The following is a 21,150-nucleotide window of genomic DNA, read 5'->3' as shown; positions in this document are numbered from 1 at the left end:
CATGGACTATCAGCTCGGAGACCATGGCTGCAGTTACCCTTGATGCTGCATCACAGACAGGAGCGCCTGCAGTGGTGTACTCAACGACAAACCTGGGTGCACAAATGGCAAAACGTCATTTTTACAGATGACTCCAGGTTCTGTTTACAGCATCATCATGGTTGCATCCATGTTTGGCGACTTCGCGATAAACGCACATTGGAAGCGTGTATTCATCATTGCCATACTGGTGTATCACCTGGCGTGATGGTATGGGGTGCCATTGTTTACACATATTGGTCAGCTATTGTTCGCATTGACAGCACTTTGAACAGTGGACGTTACATTTCAGATGTGTTACGACCCGTGGCTCTACCCTTCATTCGATCCCTGTGAAACCCTACATTTCAGCAGGATAATGCACGACCACATGTTGCAGATCCTGTATGGGCCTTTCTGGATACAGAAAATGTTCGACTGCTGTCCTGGCCAGCACATCCTTCAGATCTCTCAGCAATTGAAAATGTCTGGTCAATGGTGGCCGAGCAACTGGCTTGTCACAATATGCCAGTCACTACTCTTGATGAACTGTGGTATTACGTAGAAGCTGTACCTGTACACGCCATCCAAGCTCTCTTTGACTCAATGCCCAGATGTATCAAGGCTGTTATTACGGCTAGAGGCGGTTGTTCTGGTTACTGATTTGTCAGGATCTATGCACCCAAATTGCATGAAAATGTAATCACATGTTAGTTCTAGTATAATATATTTGTCCAATGAATACCCGTTTATCATCTGCATTTCTCCTTGGTGTAGCAGTTTGAATGGTCAGTAGTGTAATAAAATATTTACTTTTTATGCAGATATTAAATAATTGGCCAGGGGTGAGTAGGGCTCGTGCACTGAGGGTTCTGTACAAACTTAATTATGTATATAGAAAGTTCATCCATTCTGGGAATTCACAGTCTCAACCATTTTTGCCTGTTATTGACACTGATACTGGCAAGATCCAGAGATTCCATGACTTCGAAAATGTTTTAATTTCAATAATATAAATGTGACATAATGTCATGCAAGAGGCAGGTGACCATTATTATTATAATCAGTAGTTTTCCATTCAGGCTGACTGCATTGAGGAAGGCAAAAGTCAAACACCAGGCAAGAAATGACTTTATTGCTCATATGATGAATTTCAGAATTTATCCATCATTAGATATCCAGAAGTAATTGCTGCAAGTAGATATGGCATTTCAAGTTGTATGTAAAACAAACATTCATAGACTGTGTTCATGGACATCTGATGATGGACAGATTCCGAAGTGTATCATACGAGCAATAAAGTCATTCCTTGCCTGATGTTTGACTTTCACCATTATGACTCAGTCAGCCTGAATGCAGAACTACTGACTGTTTTAATTTCAAGTTGGACATCAGACAACAAATGACAAAAGAAATACTTTTTTCATGTTATATAATTACAAATTAAAATTTGTCAGATGTTTTCCTTTTATTATACTGTGAAAAGGTACTTCTTGCCAAATTTCATCATTGTTGATCAACAGGAAGACCCTTATAGCTTTTGATGACTGAATTTATGAATATCAAATTATGTGACATGAATGACTGTACCTTTTGATTACATTGACTTCAAAGCTTATGTTTATTATACTGTCAAGGGATCATAGACCTTAGTATGTGACTAAAATTTCAACTTGATACTGTTCTTGAGAAAAAGGGTGTCTTAACTGACAGATGAACAGTCAAGTCAGTCTGATAACACAACATGCCAGAATTTTTTTTTTTTTTTTTCCGTGTGAAATAATTACAAACTTACAATTTTTGGACTTTTTTTTCCTTTGGTTGTACTGTGAAACCTTACTTTTTGCCAAATTTCATGATTCCAGGCCAATGGGAAGCACCCTGTATGGTTTGATGAGGGAGTTTGTATCTAAATATGTGACCTAAATGGTCATAACTTTTGATAGTACTGACTTAGAAGCTTATATTTATTACACCACCAAGAGCCTATAGACCTTAGTATGTGACATAAATGTCAACTCGATTCATGTACTCATTGCTGAGAAAAAGGGCCTTAACAAGCAGACTAACAGACAAGAGTCAGATGAGAAATGACAAAAAAAATTGTGTGATATAATTACAAATTTACTGTTTTCAGACTTTTTTCCTTTGCACTATGAAATCTTCTGTTTTGTCAAATTTCATGATTCTAGGCCAACAGGAAGTACCCTAGAAGTTTTGATGATTGACTTTTGGAGTATTAAAATATGTGACATTAATTGCTGGATCTTTTGATTGCACTAGTTTAGAAGCTTCAATTTTTTACGCTAACAATGGACTATAGACCAGGGTATGTGACATAAATTTCAGCTTGATACGTCTACCCATTTGTGAGGAAAAGGTTTGTTAACAGTCGGACAGACAGACTGATGACCTGACAACAAAGCAATCCAGTAATGATTCCGTTTATACTGATTGAGGTATGGAACCCTAAAAATTAGCTTTAATCTTTACAAGCACTTGTGATGCCTAAAGTTTTGTGTTTTAATTTTGAGTATGGAGAAGCCTTGAAAGAACAGTGCACATATGAGAATGCAGGCTTTTTCAGTGAATCTCGATGATAAAATCTTCTCAGGTTGACAGCTGTGTCGATGCATCATACTCTGGCAACGTTTCAGCAAGTTTCTTACTTGCCATTTTCAGGTGAAGTGTCAGGTTCATGTCTCATCCAGGTCTTTATAGCTGCTGGACCACAGGCTTCTCTGCATACATGATGCCAGTCGGACCAATCAAGCACAAGTGGAATCGGTGCGGCAGCAGATGGGGTGGAGGGGGGGGGGGGGGGGAGGGAGAGCTGGTGGCCAGTGGGTCTTGGTGTCTTGTCTCAGCATCTCATCTCGGTGCAGCCTGTTTATTCCATCAATTGCCACTGTGCTATCTCCACTGGTGCACTCTTTCGTATTCTTGCTAATGTCGTGTCTCACACGGTGCTAAATTGGAAGCCACTATCCCAGTTGACCAGGTTGTCATTGACTCACAGCTCCACTGTCTCTTTAATAATAGACTCCTAGAAACTATTCACTCTACACATCATACTGGTTTGTTCCAACTGAAACATGTGTTCTTCACTAAAGCTGTGCTCCGCTACCACAGATTTTGCCTTTTGTCCAAGGCGAACGCTTCTCATGTGTTCAGGGAAGTGTTGTGTGATGCAACGCTGTGTCTGTCCGATATATTGTTTTCTAAATCACATCAAATGCTGTAGAAAGCCAGTGTTCTTAGACCCAGGATGTCCTTCATTGAGCCCACCATATTCCTGATTTTTGCTGGAGGATGGAAGATGGTTTTGGCTTGTTCTTCTCCACTATCCTGGAAATCTTTGCCGTGAGTGGGCCCACATACAAGAGGAACGCCAGGCCCTTATTGTCCTCTTCTTCCTTCCTGAAGGTCCTCCTTCTTCTTCTTGGCCAACTTGAGAGTGCGTGTAATCTGTGTTTCAGTGTAGCCATTTTTCTGCAAGGTTTTGTTCAGGTGCTGCATATCAGTAGGTAAACTGTCCTTGTCGCAAATTTCATGATCTCTGCGGACAAGTGTTGTGAACACAGATTTCTGTTGTGCTGGGTAGTGGCAGCTGTTGGTGTTGAGGTACAGAACTGTGTGTGTTTTCTTTTGGTAGTCAAGTGTCACAGTATTCCATATGTTTTTTTCTTTATTATGACATAGAGGAAGGGTAAGCACCCATTTTCTTCTAATTCCATTGTGAACTTGATGTTCTCATGTATGCTGTTCAGATGGTAGATAATATTTTTTAGAGTGTCCTCACCGTGTGGCTAGAACATGAAAGTATTGTCCACGCACTGATAAAAGACCTTGGGTTTAAGGCGTGCTGTTTCCAAGACGATATCCGCGAAGTATGCCATGTAGAGGTTAGCGATACATGGTGCCAGTGGGTATCCCATAGCAACTCCATCCACCTGTTCATAAAACTTACCCCCACACTGGGAATACATGGTTGTGAGCACATGCTGGAATAATTCCACTGTGTCTTCATCGAAATGGCTCTCAAGTAGTTTCAGGGAGTCCTCTAGCAGTACCCTCTTTCATAACACGAAAGGGCATGCGGCGTACTTTGTACACATAGAAAGAATACCTGTCTTTATGTTACCAAGGTAAACATCTGAGCAAAATCACAGTTTAATCTTAGTTTAATTAAAGAATGATAAAATAAACTTACATTATATGAGCTAAATCACTGTTTAATTAAAATATAATAAAATGATTCTTCATTATATCGCTCAGATTAGATTAGATTAGATTAATACTAGTTCCATGGATCATGAATACGATATTTTCCATGTACGAGAGTTACCCCACAGTAGTGACCCACCTAATGCATTAAACAGAGCATTTGCTTCAGACCCCAGCCAACTGTTTATTTGCTTACTAATTATCTCGTAGACAACACCCTCATTGTGGGATTGTGCTGCTACCTTCTAATCTGAGTCATTTTCTAGCACAGATCATCAATTTTTTCTCAGCTAGTTCGCTGTTTATTTTATATTACTGCTGATTGTTTGGATGTATGACAATACAACTAACCACTATGTTAGCTCAAGAAATAATGAATTAATAGGTACTTGCTCACAATGGTGAAATAACAATGGAACAGTACAAGGCAATGTAATTTGCGGTTGGTGCTCTGTATACATAGGTGTGCCTGTGTCAGGTTTAATGAGAACAGTGTGTGGCTAATTTTAGTTTGTGAAGTTGAAAGAAAAATGCAGTTTGTAATGGAATATATGGATGGAATTCAAATGTTTGTCTTAGATAAAATAATTGCACCACTGACATTCATTCTTGATAATTAGCTGAAAATTGAACTTTTTAAAATAATGTTGAGACCGAATTACTCATGGTGTGGTTACATTTGTGGTTTCCTTTTACTAGGCAATATTACTGAAGCTGAAGTTGTGGGGCAGTCAGCCCTTTCGCATCTTCCACATGAGCCATCTTTGCATTTTAGTCTGGCAAATACTCTGGGCAAGTCTGGCAAATATGAGGAAGCTGAAAAACATTTCCAGCTGGCAATTCACTTTGATTCAAATAATGCCTTGTACTACTCAAATTTAGGTAAGTGCTAATGTCTTCCCTTATTATATAATCATTTCTACAGTTTTCACACTTGTTCCATCTGTTATTATTAAATCATTACATGGACTTGCCCTCATTCATTAACTCCATCAGTTTTTCTAGTTCAGTTTTACAGTTCAGAAATGAGCAACAGCGAGGTGAAACTTATAAAGATGTAAAAAGTCTCTTACAGACTAGAAAAAATATAGTAAGTGAGAAATTCCCTACCTCTGATGTTTTCAACAAACATTGTGTTCTGAATATAGTTTTAAAAGAGTTAATTTTTATACATTTTGCCAATGTGATTGTAAAGTAATTACAAGTTAAAGAATGATGTTACAAATTCCATATGACACTGCATTAAAAAAGATGTCTTTTATCTCATCATAAAACTGAGAATGACTCACTTTTCTATATGACAAACAATGATTTCATAAGTTTGAGAATCTTTTTAGAAAGAAAATTGCTAAGCGTAAAATAGAGAATCATCTGTGCTAATATAACTCTCACTTTTAAGTTGGCAGTGTTGATTGACATGTAGAAGATTTTTCAATTTTACACCCAGAAGAGCCAAGTAAAATTTGGTGAAATAGTAGAACTATAATTTTTTTAATTTCTTTTATCATTTTTCAGAACTTGTATCATCATCATGGGATCTGTAGATTATTATGCTGTAGCTCTGCTGATTAAATTTTTTAAATTTTCTATTCAAGCTTGACATGTTGTGTCAACTGGTTATTAATCCATTTTTTTTTCCACTACTGCATTACTTTTCATCTGTATATTCATAGCACTGTAATTCTGCCAGAGACAGGAAAGGACTTGGAAGAGCAGCTGAACAGAATGGATAGGGTCTTGAAAGGTTATAAGGTGAACAAAAGTAAAAAAGAAGGGGGGGTTAATGAAATGTAGTTAAATTAAATCGGGCTTTGCTGGGGATTTAGATTAGCAAATGAGACACTAAAAGTAGTCAATGAGTTTTGCTATTTAGGTAACAAAATAACTGATGATGTCCAAAGCAGAAAAGATGTAAACCACAGACTGGCTGTAGCAAGGAAAGCATTTCTGAAAAACAGGAATTTTTTAACAACTAATATAAATGTAAATGTTAGGAAGCCTTTTCTGGAAGTATTTATTTGGAGTGTAGCATTGTACAGAAGTGAAATGTTGATGGTAAGCAGTTTACACCAGAACAAAATAGAAGCCTTTGAAATATGTTGCTACTGAACAATTCTGAAGATTAGATGAGTGGATAGTGTAATAAAGGAGGTACTGAATGGAATATGGAAAAAAAGAAATTTGTAGGACAACATAACTCAAAGCAGGGATTGGTTGATAAGGTATCAAGGACTCATCAGTATGGTAATAGTTGGAGGTGTGGGGGGTAAAAATTGTGGAAGGAGGAGCACAATAATCAAGTTCAAATGGATGTAGGTTGCAGTGGTAATTTGGAGATGAAGAGGCTTGCACAGAATAGATCAGTATGGAGAGTTGCATAAAACTAATATTTGGACTGAAGACCACAGTGATGGCGACAACAACAACAGTGTAGCGTGGCAGTGGTAGGAGAGGGAATGAAATATTTTTGCTCACAAACTTTTAAGTGTAGCTTTGTAGATAGCTATATTTGACAGTTGTGTTTAATATATTTTCATGTTATTTGATACTAATTTATTCCATTATGAAACTGTGATACTTGAATGTACTCCATGAATTCATTTTCATTTTGTATTCACATACATATTTCTCCTCAGGAGTTTTATACCATCGCTGGAAGAAGTACCCAAAGGCAGAAACGTTGTATAAAATAGCGCTGGCCATAGACCCTACAATGCAAAGTACAATAGATAATCTGAATGTGGTCCGTACATTTCGTTCAAAACAAGATTATTCACTTGCTAAACAGACAAAAAAGGGAAAGAAAGAGGTAAATACCTGTAATGCTTGACAATGTCATTTTTTTTAATATCAAGAAAAGACTGGATTAATTAATTATGTTCTCATTGTAACTGAATCATGTGTGGAATCAGAAAAGTGATTATTCCTGGAGTCCTCACAGTTTGTTATAACAATGAAATATATCTGTTGTCACTGCCCTTGTAGATGTTTCATGCAGTAACCAAATGTGATAATACAAGATTGTCAGTGATAGGTTTAGTCTTTTTTATCTGTTTTTATAAATAGTTACAGCTGTGACTTGCTTTGTTGTGCTGTGGATCCAACAAATCTTCCTGGAGAACGAATGTTTGGTTACTAGAAATAAAGGCTGGGATTGTGTTAACCAGTTGTAATGTATTTCCCCTTCCATTCATCCTAATATTGTATGTTTTAACACTCACTCAGCGCTAACAACCCAAAAAGTGGCACATAAATTTTGAACAGATCCCACCCAGTTATCTGTCTTCACATCAGTGATTATAGTCCCATCCAAAATTTTATAATGTATACTATTATTAAAATATGATGAATACTGTCATTAAAGCCAGACATGCACTAGAACTGTTCTAACACTGCCATCTGCTATGTTGATGATAAAGAATATATCCATCATACTTTACAGTTTTTGTATTGTCATAATAGAAATGCAGGAGTTAGCAATCAGTTTTGCTGTGGTCAAATGTAATCTTCTTTATCTATGAACATCAGATTTGGATATTCCATAATATTAATACTGCAAATGGCAACAGTGTTCACATTTTGCTATTAGTGCTGTACTGCTCTAACAGTACCAATTTGGAATGTGAACTAGTTTTTGACCTAGGAACGAGCAGTGGAAGGTATACACAAATCACTGAGTGTTTGGTGAGAATAATAATAGCAAATGAAAGAAACAGGTAAGTAATCTTTTTGTACCTTATTCATGTAATCAATCAACAAAACACTAAGGAAAATCAAAAAATAACAAGGACAAAAGTTCCATCATAAAAAAATAACAAGGACAAAAGTTCCATAATAATAACAATAATAATAATTCCATACTGCAACCAGCTATCATCATCTACTGCATCATACACTTGCCATTTATATGCTTCTATCATTACACCCCCCCCTCCCCCCTATACGCCCCTTTAAAAAAAAAAGAAGAAAAAAACAAACAAATACTTGGTGCCACAGGTATGTAGGGGTACTGGAGCTGATACAACAGCCTGCCCTGGTGATAAAAACCTGTGGTTGCTGCACCAGAGTGTCTTCTTCCTGTTCTGAGGTTTTCTCTGCCAAGTGATTGTCTACTCCAGTTGCTGCTGTCAGCAAGTTGTTGCTAGTAGGTGTGTTTTTTGCCTGTTCACATCATAATGTTCCATCCGTACACTGGTAACATGGTTTCAACCATTCAACTGTTACTGTCTCTTGCTTCCCATTTATGTCTACTGTAAAAATATATCCTTCGTTTTACTGTATGAGGAACCACAAAAGGCAGTTGTAGTGGCAGTCGCACAGTGTCATCAGGCAGCCAGACAAAGGGGCATGTTTGCAAGTCCCTTCTGTCCCCATGCCTTATGGGTGACACTTCTTATAACTGTCTCATGTGCTCAAATTCTGTTCTCAGCTCTTGCGCAGCTCAGGGTGTCGCTGGTGTTATTAGTTTTCAATTCACAACCATTCACCATAAAGCAAGTGTGCCAGTGAATTTAGTATATCTTCCTTCACTGCTGCAAGCAAGCCTAATACTACGAGTGGTAATGCCTTGGTTCATGTCACCTTGTAGTACGTAAGTGCTGCCTTTAACAGTGAAACCTTTCCTGCACCCCATTACTTGAAAGCTGGTAACTGGTTGTATGTAGATGGTTGCAGCCACAGATATTCATTACTTCCACGAAGAGTTGTGACTCGAAGTGACAAAGTTATCTGTCATGATCAATTGTGTAAATCAGAAATGTGTGAACCAGTCACCAGCTAACACTTTTCCCACAGTTTCTACTGAGACATCTGCTACCAGTGTTGCTTTCGGCCATCTTGTGAAACAGGATGTCAAATCAAACACCTATCTGCCATCTAAATTTCCATATTTTTTTTTTTTTTTTTTTTTTTTTTTTTTTTTTTTTTTTTTTTTTTTTTACCAGTTTTGACAATAAGCTATCTTCAGGCCCCCTGACCAATGTGTAGGAAGATCCCCATGTTTGGTCCAGTCAAAAATAGGGCTGAGCATTCAATGACTGGTATCTGTAGATTTCTACTTGAGACAGTGCTCACTTCCAAAATCACTTGATCACTGCCTCAAGTAGAAATCTATGGATACCAGTCATTGAATGCTGGACCAAAGGTGGGAGTCTTCCTTCATGTCAGTCAGGGGGCCTGAAGATGACACTGTATATTGCCGAAATTGGCAGCCCAAAAAATTAACACTATGGCAATTTAGATGGCTGATAGGTGTTACACATGCAGAGAGGTGGCTAAAGCTAAAACTAAATTCAGATGATATTTTTACGAAGGACCTAACCACGTTCATAAAAGATAGATTAAATACAGTTGGTGCTGTAGTGTTTATTGCTGACAGTAGTAGTTTACCTTGTAGTGAAATTGAAGTAGACAGTTCCTGTGAGTTAGTATGGGTGGAATTTTTACTTGACAACTGGAATAAATTAATAATTGGTTCCTTTTACCAACCCTCCGACTCAGATTGAAACGTGGCAATGTGTTGTGCAAGAATGACCACGCTCCAGATAGGCAATAGTTTTAATAATAATGAAAAAGAACTAAACTTCTGGAGTTTCTAATTAAGCAAGCACCAATTAGAATGCAGCTGGATGGCAGATAGACAGACGGCTAGAGCCAAGGTAGCATACTGAAGGGTTACAGTAAGAGTTGATTCGGGCACGGTAGGCCAGCAACAACATGAAGGTGGAAGGACACAGAAAAGCCATCCCCTTGTGGTGGAGAAGGTGGACTGGTCCAACCAGAGGCTGCCAAAGGGTAAAAAAGTAATTCATTTGAGAAAACTTTAAATTAGAGCAGAGGGCCTGAGTAAAATTTGCAGAAGAGTGTAAATCAAAAGTGTATTTGCACAGAAACCAATAGGGAAAGTATAAGGTAAAATGTGTCTGTTTTAAGGGCAGAGATGGTGGCTGACGTCACAAGCGGTTTAGTGGGGGAGAAGGAGCGCACAGCTCGCCATGGTTGAGGACTAGCGGTTAGACTGGGGAGCAGTATGGATGGCCGGCAGTTGTGCTCCCACAAGATTACCAATGAAGCTTTGCTTTTTGGCAAAATCTGCGCAAGACCGTGACAACGTAATGTTCGCATAGGTGATGCTGTTATTTTGACTGTGAATGATGTGATATGTGACAATTACTGAGGTATAGACGCAAATAGTTAATAGAGCAAAGCTTATTGCATGCAACAACACAACAGTCATTGAACACAGTAAGTCAACTGCTGTGCTCACTCCTGCTGTTGCAAATTCTGTTTTTGTTTTCTGCCAATGATCATTATGACCAATTGGTTATGATCATGCTCATTTTTATGTGGAGTATAAAGTGTAAGTAAAGACAGAGTTCCGTGGCATCCAGTAATACAAGATCCTGGCCTTGTGCACTAAAAGACCTGTGTGGCAGCTGAATGAATGATATTAAAAAGATGAAAATTGGAATTAGCCTGACTGAGACAACAACCAAAGGCAATCAGTATCTGACAATGATCTTAAACCCACTTTGAGGGGCATATCCGTCTGACTGCTATCTGGTTGGTTCTGGCATGCAAACTAAGATTTTGCAACTTGTTTGTAATAAATTGTATCAAAGGATTTTGAGGCCATCGAGTCTCTCGAATAAAATTGCTTTTATCAGAGCTGCATTGCATTCTTTAGTAGCACCGGAATTCCTCTCCAAAATCCTAATTGTACTTACACTACTGGCCATTAAAATTGCTACAACAAGAAGAAATGCAGATGAAAAATGGGTATTCATTGGACAAATATATTATACTAGAACTGACATGTGATTACATTTTCACACAATTTGGGTGCATAGATCCTGAGAAATCAGTACCCAGAACAACCACCTCTGACCATAATAATGGCCTTGATATGCCTGGGCATTGAGTCAAACAGAGCTTGAATGGCGTGTACAGGTACAGCTGCCCATGCAGCTTCACCACGATACCACAGTTCATCAAGAGTAGTGACTGGCGTATTGTGACAAGCCAGTTGCTCGGCCACCATTGACCAGACGTTTTCAGTTGGTGAGAGATCTGGAGAATGTGCTGGCCAGGGCAGCAGTCGGACATTTTATGTATCCAGAAAGGCCCATACAGAACCTGCAACATGCGGTCGTGCATTATCATGCTGAAATGTAGGGTTTCACAGGGATCGAATGAAGGGTATATCCACGGGTCATAACACATCTGAAATGTAACGTCCACTGTTCAAAGTGCCGTCAATGCGAAACAAGAGGTGAACGAGACATGTAAACAATGGCACCCCATACCATCACGCTGGGTGATACGTCAGTATGGCAATGACGAATACATGCTTCCAATGTGCGTTCACCACGATGTCGCCAAACACGGATGCGACCATCATGATGCTGTAAACAGAACCTGGATTAATCCAAAAAAAATGACGTTTTGCCATTCGTGCACCCAGGTTCGTTGTTGAGTACACCATCGGAGATGCTCCCGTCTGTGATCCAGCGTCAAGGGTAACCACAACCATGGTCTCCGAGCTGATAGTCCACGCTGCTGCAAACATCGTCGAACTGTTCGTGCAGATGGTTGTTGTCTTCCAAATGTCCCCATCTGTTGACTCAGGGATTGAGACATGGCTGCATGATCCGTTACAGCCATGCGGATAAGATGCCTGTCATCTCGACTGCTAGTGATACGAGGCCGTTGGGATCCAGCACGGCATTCCGTATTACCCTCCTGAACCCACCGATTCCATATTGTGCTACCAGTCATTGGATCTCGACCAGCGCGAGCAGCAGTGTCGCGATATGATAAACTGCAATCGCGATAGGCTACAATCCAACCTTTATCAAAGTAGGAAACATGATGGTACGCACTTCTTCTCCTTACACGAGGCGTCCCAACGACATTTCACCAGGCAACGCTGGTCAACTGCTATTTGTGTATGAGAAATCGGATGGAAACTTTCCTCATGTCAGCACGTTGTATGTGTCGCCACTGGCGCCAACCTTGTGTGAATGCTCCGAAAAGCTAATCATTTGCATATCACAGTGTCTTCTTCCTGTCAGTTAAATTTCGCGTCTGTAGCACATCATCTTCGTGTTTTATCAATTTTAATGGCCAGTAGTGTATTTGCTAATTCCAGAATCTACAGGATGCTGAATAACGTATGAGCAGCTGAACTGCAGGTAGGTGCAGGTAAGATTACAGGTCGAGAAAGTGCGGAGGCTGACTATGCTGCCACCGCACAGGTAAGTCACAAAGAGGACCTGCCACGCACCCCTGTAAGTCTACTACTTACCATAACAGGCAGTCCAAGGGGTCCAGTACGATATAAGATTTTACATAGAGTACACGAAGGAACTTGCCCCCCTTCCTGCAGCAGTGTACCATAGGTCTCTAGAAGAGCGTAGCATTCCAAGGGATTGGAAAAGGGCACAGGTCATCCCCGTTTTCAAGAAGGGATGTTGAACAGATGTGCAGAACTATAGACCTATATCTCTAACGTCGATCAGTTGTAGAATTTTGGAACACATATTATGTTCGAGTATAATGACTTTTCTGGAAACTAGAAATCTACTCTGTAGGAATCAGCATGGGTTTCGGAAAAGACGATCATGTGAAACCCAGCTCACGCTATTCGTCCACGAGACTCAGAGGGCCATAGACACGGGTTCCTAGGTAGATGCCATGTTTCTTGACTTCTGCAAGGCGTTTGATACAGTTCCCCACAGTCGTTTAATGAACAAAGTAAGGGCATATGGACTATCAGACCAATTATGTGATTGGATTGAAGAGTTGCTAGATAACAGAATGCAGCATGTCATTCTCAATGGAGAGAAGTCTTCTGAAGTAAGAGTGATTTCAGGTGTGCTGCAGGGGAGTGTTGTAGGATCGTTGCTATTCACAATATACCTAAATGACCCTGTGGATGACATCGGAAGTTCACTGAGGCTTTTTGCGGATGATGCTGTGGTATATCGAAAGGTTGTAACAATGGAAAATTGTACTGAAATGCAGGAGGATCTGCAACGAGTTGACGCTTGGTGCAGGGAATGGCAATTGAATCTCAACGTAGACAAGTGTAATGTGCTGCGAACACATAGAAAGAAAGATCCTTTTATCATTTAGCTACAATATAGCAGGTCAGCAACTGGAAGCAGTTAATTCCATAAATTATCTGGGAGTAGCCATTAGGAGTGATTTTAAATGGAATGATCATAAAAGTTGATCGTCGGTAAAGCAGATGCCAGACTGAGTTTCATTGGAAGAACCCTAAGGAAATGCAATCCGAAAACAAAGGAAGTAGGTTACAGTACACTTGTTCGCCCACTGCTTGAGTATTGCTCACCAGATAGGGTTGATAGAAGAGATAGAGAAGATCCAATGGAGAGCAGTGTGCAGTATTGCTCACCAGATAGGGTTGATAGAAGAGATAGAGAAGATCCAATGGAGAGCAGTGTGCTTTGTTATAGGATCATTCAGTAATCACGAAAGCATTATGGAGATGATAAATAAACTCCAGTGGAAGACTTTGCAGGAGAGACGCTCAGTAGCTTGGTACGGGCTTTTGTTGAAGTTTTGAGAACATACCTTCACCAAGGAGTCAAGCAGTATATTGCTCCCTCCTACGTATATCTCGCGAAGAGACCATGAGGATAAAATCAGAGAGATTAGAGCCCACACAGAGGCATACCGACAATCTTTCTTTCCATGAACAATACGAGACTGGAATAGAAGGGAGAACCGATAGAGGTACTCAAGGTACCCTCCGCCACACACCATCAGGTGGCTTGCAGAGTATGGATGTAGATGTAGATGTAGATGTAGATGTAGAAGTTAGGGTATGTCATTCTGCAGAGGATGCTACAAAGTGGTGCATAGGCCTAGGGAAGTGTTACAAGTGTGATCAGCCTTGAAACGAGTAAACGGAGATGCATCACTGACTAGTACGAAGTAATTTATGCAAAAGTATAAGCGTTATAGTAGGATAGTGCACTGTAAGTAATTGCAGCAGCAGAGTGGCTCAGTAGTTTGGCTTGCACGCTTAGTACATGGTGACAATACCGGTCCAAAAGGGTTGCGTAGTAGCCTTGAATTGGGCATGATGAACAGCCGCGCAAAGAGGAATGGCGCCAGCGCATGGTGGAAGCAGAAGATCAGTGGACAACAGACCACATGAGGGTGAAGCCGGTGCAGAAGCTCTGCACAAAGTGGACGGTGCGTAATGCAGCAAACAGGCAGTACGTCGGAAAAATTGTCGAAAGCTAAGAAACCAAAAGCTATACCAACTGTTGAACAGTGTGTTAACTTTAGAAAAGAGAATGGCTGTGCAGGATAAAGGTAGCATAGCAGGGAAAGCCAAAGGTGATACTGAGTAGGTTGTTAAAATGAGGGAATTAGACAGAGCAGAGGTGTTTAGCCCCGATCTGCATTCAATGACTATTTTATTGGCGGTTGATAGCAAAGTAGAGACCGAACAGAGGAAAGAGGTGCCACTATTAACTTGAGTGTTTCAATCTCTGAAGGGGTTGAGGCTACTCAAGGCAGGTCAGAATCAGTAGTAGACCAGATGATCTCGACAGTACCAGGGGAAGAGACAAATGTCTTCTTGCTGTCACTTCTTGCAACCTTGACGAAATTTCAGGAAGAAATCAGTAAAGATATTAAGCAAGGTAATGAACAAGTAAACTCCAGTATTGCATTGGAAGTGTCGAATTTGCATAAGGAGGTGAAGAAGTACATCGCTGAGCAGTTCACCCGGTGTAAATTGCAATTGGAGCAGCAAGTAGGCATTAAACTACAACAAGTAGTATCTAAAGCGGGTACTGAGCTGGACCAAGTGAAGAAGGAATGTGCTAAAGGGCACAAGAAGGGTTAGATCAAGTAATCAAAACATTGGTTGAGCATGCTACTGCATATGAAAACTTCACAACTGAGTTGGGAGTTAAACAGAGGAATTTTAAAGCGAAAATGAATATGGAAGTGGGTATTATAAGTGGTAAGATAAGATCTGAATAAGATACTAGTTTTAAGTGCATGTTAAGGATATGATTCAGGCATTGGCAGCTAGTCGAGCAACATGTGACTCATTTGGGAAACATCAAGAGATACATAATCAGCAGATGGATGCTCGAATAATGCAAAATGAGCAAGCAATTGCTAAACTGGACACAAGGGCAGGCCAGGTTTCGTCGAGTAATTCAGCAGAAGCAGCTTGTATTCAATGTCATAAGTTTAGTGCCTTTGAGCCACAGGGAACCATTAATCCTAAAGTATTCCTTAACGAATTTGATGGGGTAATGCCAGAGTACTGGACAGAATGAGAGCAAATTTCGTATGTAGTGGGTCACTTAAAGGGTGATGCCTTTCAGTGGGCTGATGAGGTAGCTCTGGACTGCAAAGATCTCACAGATTTTAAGAAAAGGTTTTTAGAAGAATATTGGTCTGGAGAAATTCAGCAACAATTGTTAGTAGATTTTTGGGGAGGCAGGATGTACCAAGCAGAGTGTGGTACTATGAAACAGTTTTGTGATTGGCGGTGGCGCCGCATAAAGCACATAGATGGAGGTATGGCAGTCGAATTGTTTGCCGCTGGGATAGAGTGGATGTTGCCTTTTTATGTGAGGAAGGAACCGGTAGCAGCACCACAGGTCAGCTATGAAAAATATGTGAGTTTCTTAGAGAGACTCCAGCATTTACATTTGTGCAACGCTAATCATCTCAGTCGCAGTGGCTTTCGATGCAAGAAGACGTACAGCTGGTAAGATTTGTTGGGAGAGGTGTTCATGCTCAGAATGCAAGAGACAGGCATAGGGAGAGAGAGGAGAGAGTTTAAACTAAATAGTGTCTTAGTGGTGGACCGACTGGAGACAGCTCACAAGAAGGGCCCATATAGAAACGGGTGTTCTTGTGTGAGCTGGTGGGGGGAGAAGTGGAAGGAAAGAACGAAGAGGCTGTAAGAGCTGGCCCGGGTGGCCATGCGGTTCTAGGTGCTACAGTCTGGAACCGCGTGACCAATACGGTCGCAGGTTCAAATCCTGCCTCGGGCATGGATGTGTGTGATGTTCTTAGGTTAGTTAGGATGAGATAGTTCTAAGTTCTAGGGGACTGATGACCTTAGAAGTTAAGTCCCATAGTGCTCAGAGCCATTTTTGAGGCTGTAAGAGGTGACCTCGACACTTGGCAAGGTGCACTGGAGGGGCGAGAGTCAGCTGGTGCTGGCTGGACACAGGTGACAGTGGATGCGTGCGCAGTGAATACAGTAGGAAGAGTGAGAGAAGAACAGCAGTAGGGGGTCCCTTGCACAGGGAAGAATACAAGCAGCAGACAGGCCATCAGCAGCACCAGGAGCATGTCAGAGATAATGAAAACACCATGTTAAGTGCAGGAGGCGAGCGAACTTATGGAATAGCTTGATTGTTTGGAGACCTGAGGGCAATAAAAGTAGTAATATCTCATTTAGTCAAAGAGTGTGGGAGCTATGGCATCCAAGGGCAAATGTGGAATCTGGCATATGGATAGAAATGTTAATGTTGCAATAGCAGAACCACTAGAGGAAGCGAATAGCGAGAGAGTGACGTTGCTTTTTTGTTCATATTTGATGGAGATAAGCAACATAGACAACCCTTAAGGTTAAATGATGGAGAAGTTGAGCTCCTCGAATCTCATGCTGAATGGACAGAAGTTGAGCATATGTGCGAACTGTCGCTTGATGACAGATTGTTTGAAGGTTCTTTGGGTTGGCAGTTAGGTAATTTTCAGTCCGGAATTGTTAGAGTTGTTCGAGAATTTGGCTGGCGAGAGATAATTGCCAATTTGATAGCAGAGGAGAAAACTCTGGTGCCGAGTGCCACGGGTTTCTAATCCGCGCCAGACAGCATGGACCTTGATTATCACTAGAAGTGATGCTGCACGCGTACTGCGGTGGCCCAGTGTAATGTTTAGCATTTTCATGGACTTACTTGTTGAAGAATGCCGGTTCTGTATTATTGCAGCGCCGATGTCTTCTGCTAATGCTGGACGCTTCTCCAAAAGTTTCACTGCTAGGAAGGGGAAATTTTCACTCTATCGCTCTCTCTCTTCTTATTTAAAAAATACGCTACTCTTGGAATATCATTCAATGCACCAGAACATGTTTATTTCCACTTTGTACAAAAAAACAACTAAAGTTTATGACGTAAGCTCACACATTACCGGACACCCAGAATCAGTTAATTACACATTTTTTAACACAATTAATACATAAGCTTTTATTGTGGCGACTATCCACGTCCAGTCCACGTACTCTCAATAGCAGTTCAATGTCTAATAAACAGTCATTATCTCGAGTCACTCCATTTGTTTTTCAACAATACAAAGCTACATTACTCTTTGCAGCCGGCCACGGAGCTTCTGGGCCGTATGTAATTATTCTTGGCAGGTCACGCTGAACACTTGCCAGTACCAACGAATTATCTCCCTTCCAGTTTCGCATGCACAAACAATAAATGGGTGCAGTATCCCATGCTCATCCTTACACCCTGCTTTAAAATAACACGTGTTCGAAACGGCTGGAACACAAGTGTCTCCAGACTTTCGTAAAATTCTGGGGGCACTACATATCCATCCCCTTAGCTCGAACATTCATTATTTTGCTCACAACATATATTTTAATAATTTTTTTCTTAACACTTATCTTGTTACTTTGTACTACATAAAAACATTAGGTACAAAAACTCTCTTCCATCTCCAGTATTTCATTAAGCTGTTTGTAATATCTTTCATAAACATAGTAGTATGATAAACTAATAGTACAACAAATATTAGCTATTTCCAATAGTTTTATGTACTCTTGCTTCCAGGATTGAGCCAAAATAAATCCCTCCCTTTACTTTTTTTTTAAGAAGCTGTTGCAATAATAACCACCCCGGTAGCTGAGTGGTCAGCGCGATAGACTGTCAATCCAAAGGGCCCGGGTTCGATTCCCGGCTGGGTCGGAGATTTTCTCCGCTCAGGGACTGGGTGTTGTGTTGTCCTAATCATCATCATTTCATCCCCATCGACGCGCAAGTCGCCGAAGTGACGTCAAATCGAAAGACTTGCACCAGGCGAACGGTCTACCCGACGGGAGGCCTTCGTCACACGACATTTCCATTTTACCAGTTTTCCGGGTCTGAAAAAAATTTGTTGTACAGGGGTTTTCTCTTTTTCCTATCTCCTCGTGCAGGACTTGTCTTTTCTATTTAAAAAAATTTTAGAATTCAAATTTACCAGGAGAAACTTTCCACTACAATCTCAGGTCACTATACCACCCTTTCCCTTTGGGTTCCAATCTACGTAAGGGTTGATACTATGAAAACATCTTCTTCCTCATCCTTGGGTAGGTACGCCCCTTCCATTTATACTAAACTATGGTACAGGTCAATCCCCTTCTTGGTGCCCCTGCCCGCACAGTATAGTCAGCCTCCTCTGGGTCTGCCTACCTGCCTCTCTTTCTCTCATTTCATCTATATCAGATGTGCCTTCCCTATCTTCTCTAACAATGATTCATAGTCTTACCTCTTTCATACTCCTCTGCAGCTTAAATTCTTCGCTTGTTCATTGCTTACAGCTCACTTATATAGCCTTAATAACTAAATATGTTTCGTAAATGGTTGTAACTTTATTTCCTTTCATCGAGCTATTTGGTCTGCACAATCCTATTATTCATCAGAAATTTATTTGACTCGATACCTCTGGCTTAATATCTATTTCCTTTTATCTCCATTCATATTACTTTGTACTACTATAGCTATGAACATAGGTGGATATATACTTCGTCCCCCCTTGTTCCTTTAGCTTAAGCTTACTATACCATTTCACTTGAGATGTGCAACCATCATTACTTAGCACATGTGCTCGAGCCCTTCCTGAGCACTACCTCCCCCCTTATCTGTGACGGTTGTTACATCTCCCTGTGTATTACTTGTCTGCATCTTTGTATTTAATTGTTTAAGTGTGGAAGTGTGATCGTGCCTCCTGATTCTTCAGCCCACTAAGGTTCTTAGTTGAAGATTTTTAGAAATCATGGAAAAGAGAAGGACTTCAGCGATAGAAGTATATGAAAAGTAAGAAAGGAAATAAAAGAATTGGTTGCTAAGATTGAAGAAAGAAAGAAAGAAGACAGCCCCGAAGACAGGAACCCCTTCCCACCCCCCCTTCCCCAGGATCCCCACTTCACCGGTACTTAAGTGAGAAGCCGGAGGAGGTATGTGTTCGGCGTCTCCTGCAGAATGGACATTCTCACCGTCACCTTTGAAGTGTCCAAAGAAAAGATCTTCGCAACTCCTATGGAATGGAAAATGATGAAGAACCAGTCACACTTGTTTGTGGGGGTTGTATGAAGGGCGCAGTGTGTAGGTCATCACTGTGCTTATGCTACCCACCCCTTTCAAAATTAGATATAAATCCTCCCCAATCACATCACACTACACAAAAAATATAAAACATTCTATAAAAATAGAAATTATATACACTATAATCAAATAGTTATTCAGTTATACACTTCACTTTATATTTCATACACATGTTCAGTTTATGTCATCTAGGTATCATTCTTCCTAAACAGTACCATCATATTATATCTCTTGTTAGAATGTTACCCTGTTAGTTTTATCTCATGCTTAGAGGTTACTGTTTATTGTGACTCCTTAAATTAGTCATAATCATGTAGTCATAATTGGTCTCTTTTAATGTTAATATGATAGGAAAGCTTAAGGGCTATAAATAGATTGCAGGATGGTCAAAGATTTGAAGAGAGTTCGGTGAAGGAAAACTAATGTGGAAGTAGCACCGAACCCGGGAACCCGCGGACGTCACTCCATCCGTTGACAGGAACGTCAACGTCCCTGGGAGTTTTGTACATATCATTTTATATCCTTAACATTATACATTTCCTTTTCTTCTCCCGTCACAGGATCTACTAAATATAGGGTTTTTTGGTGTACTATTGATTGAATACAATAAGGTCTTGGTATGGCTTGGTTAAGAAATGGGTGGGGTGTACTTCCCCGTCTGGCTTGAATTTAGGTAACTGTCTTGACAAGTCTGAATTTTATCCCCATTGCAAATCAGTTATCATGTCCTTATTTAATATAATATTTTGGGAAACTGTGTCTTTCTCTAGTTTCTCCTGCATAAGCTTGAATTCTTTCCTCAAAGTTTCTGTCTTTCTTGGTGTTATCTAAATCGTAAGTTACTACAGACAAAGAGATATCAACACTTAGTTTCTCTTCAACCTGTTGTCCTATTAATTCTTCTACTTGTTCTTCTAAGCCATTCAAATTTATAAGCTCTGCAGGTCATCAAATTTTCTTTGAAGTTCTGTTCTACGGTTTCCACCAGTGATTTGACCCCTGAAATTTGTGCCTGTACTAGGGGGAGCAACTTATCTTGTTTCTGGACATTGGTTTTTAGCGTAGTTAATTCTCGTTCGACCTCATCAAATGTAACATTACATACATTTTTCAAAGAGTCATATTTTTCGTTAAATTGTGTTTCCAAATTACTAAATTAATAGTCTACATCATATTCTAATTTTTGAACTAAACCTTTTTGATTAGCTTCATTTCTTTGTTCTAAATCTTTAAATAAAATATTTGTCTGTTCATTCAGGGAATCAGACAATTCTTTTTTCAATTAATTTTTCCATTCTTGCATCTGATTACTTAGGATATTAACTTGAGCCTCTAATTTTGTGTTTTGCAAATCTAACTTAAGAGTCTAATTCTGCCTTCAGTTCATCCTGTTTTGTGTTCTGTGATTCAAACTGCACTTTGATAAACCTCATTAATTCGCCTAAATGTGGCCCCTGTTTTTCAATAGACTCTACGGATTGATGTTCCTTTTCCATTGTGTTTTGTTTTACCTTTAATCTAGTTA

At 40.1% G+C, this 21,150-nt stretch overlaps 1 protein-coding gene across 1 annotated transcript in view; it reads left to right on the top strand.

Annotated features, from left to right (window-relative positions):
* LOC126458244 (protein O-mannosyl-transferase TMTC4-like) overlaps nucleotides 1-7,408 on the top strand; it is a 148,038-nt gene extending 140,630 nt beyond the window's left edge. The window contains exons 12-13 of the mRNA XM_050095143.1: nucleotides 4,945-5,127; nucleotides 6,882-7,408. Coding sequence (XP_049951100.1) covers nucleotides 4,945-5,127; nucleotides 6,882-7,075 — 377 coding nt within the window. The 3' untranslated portion in view covers nucleotides 7,076-7,408. The remainder of the gene's footprint in view (nucleotides 1-4,944; nucleotides 5,128-6,881) is intronic.
* The last annotated feature ends 13,742 nt before the right edge of the window (nucleotides 7,409-21,150 follow it).

Source organism: Schistocerca serialis, chromosome 2 (assembly GCF_023864345.2).
Source record: "Schistocerca serialis cubense isolate TAMUIC-IGC-003099 chromosome 2, iqSchSeri2.2, whole genome shotgun sequence".
Taxonomy (NCBI): domain Eukaryota; kingdom Metazoa; phylum Arthropoda; class Insecta; order Orthoptera; family Acrididae; genus Schistocerca; species Schistocerca serialis.
This window is presented reverse-complemented; position numbering and strand designations above follow the sequence as displayed.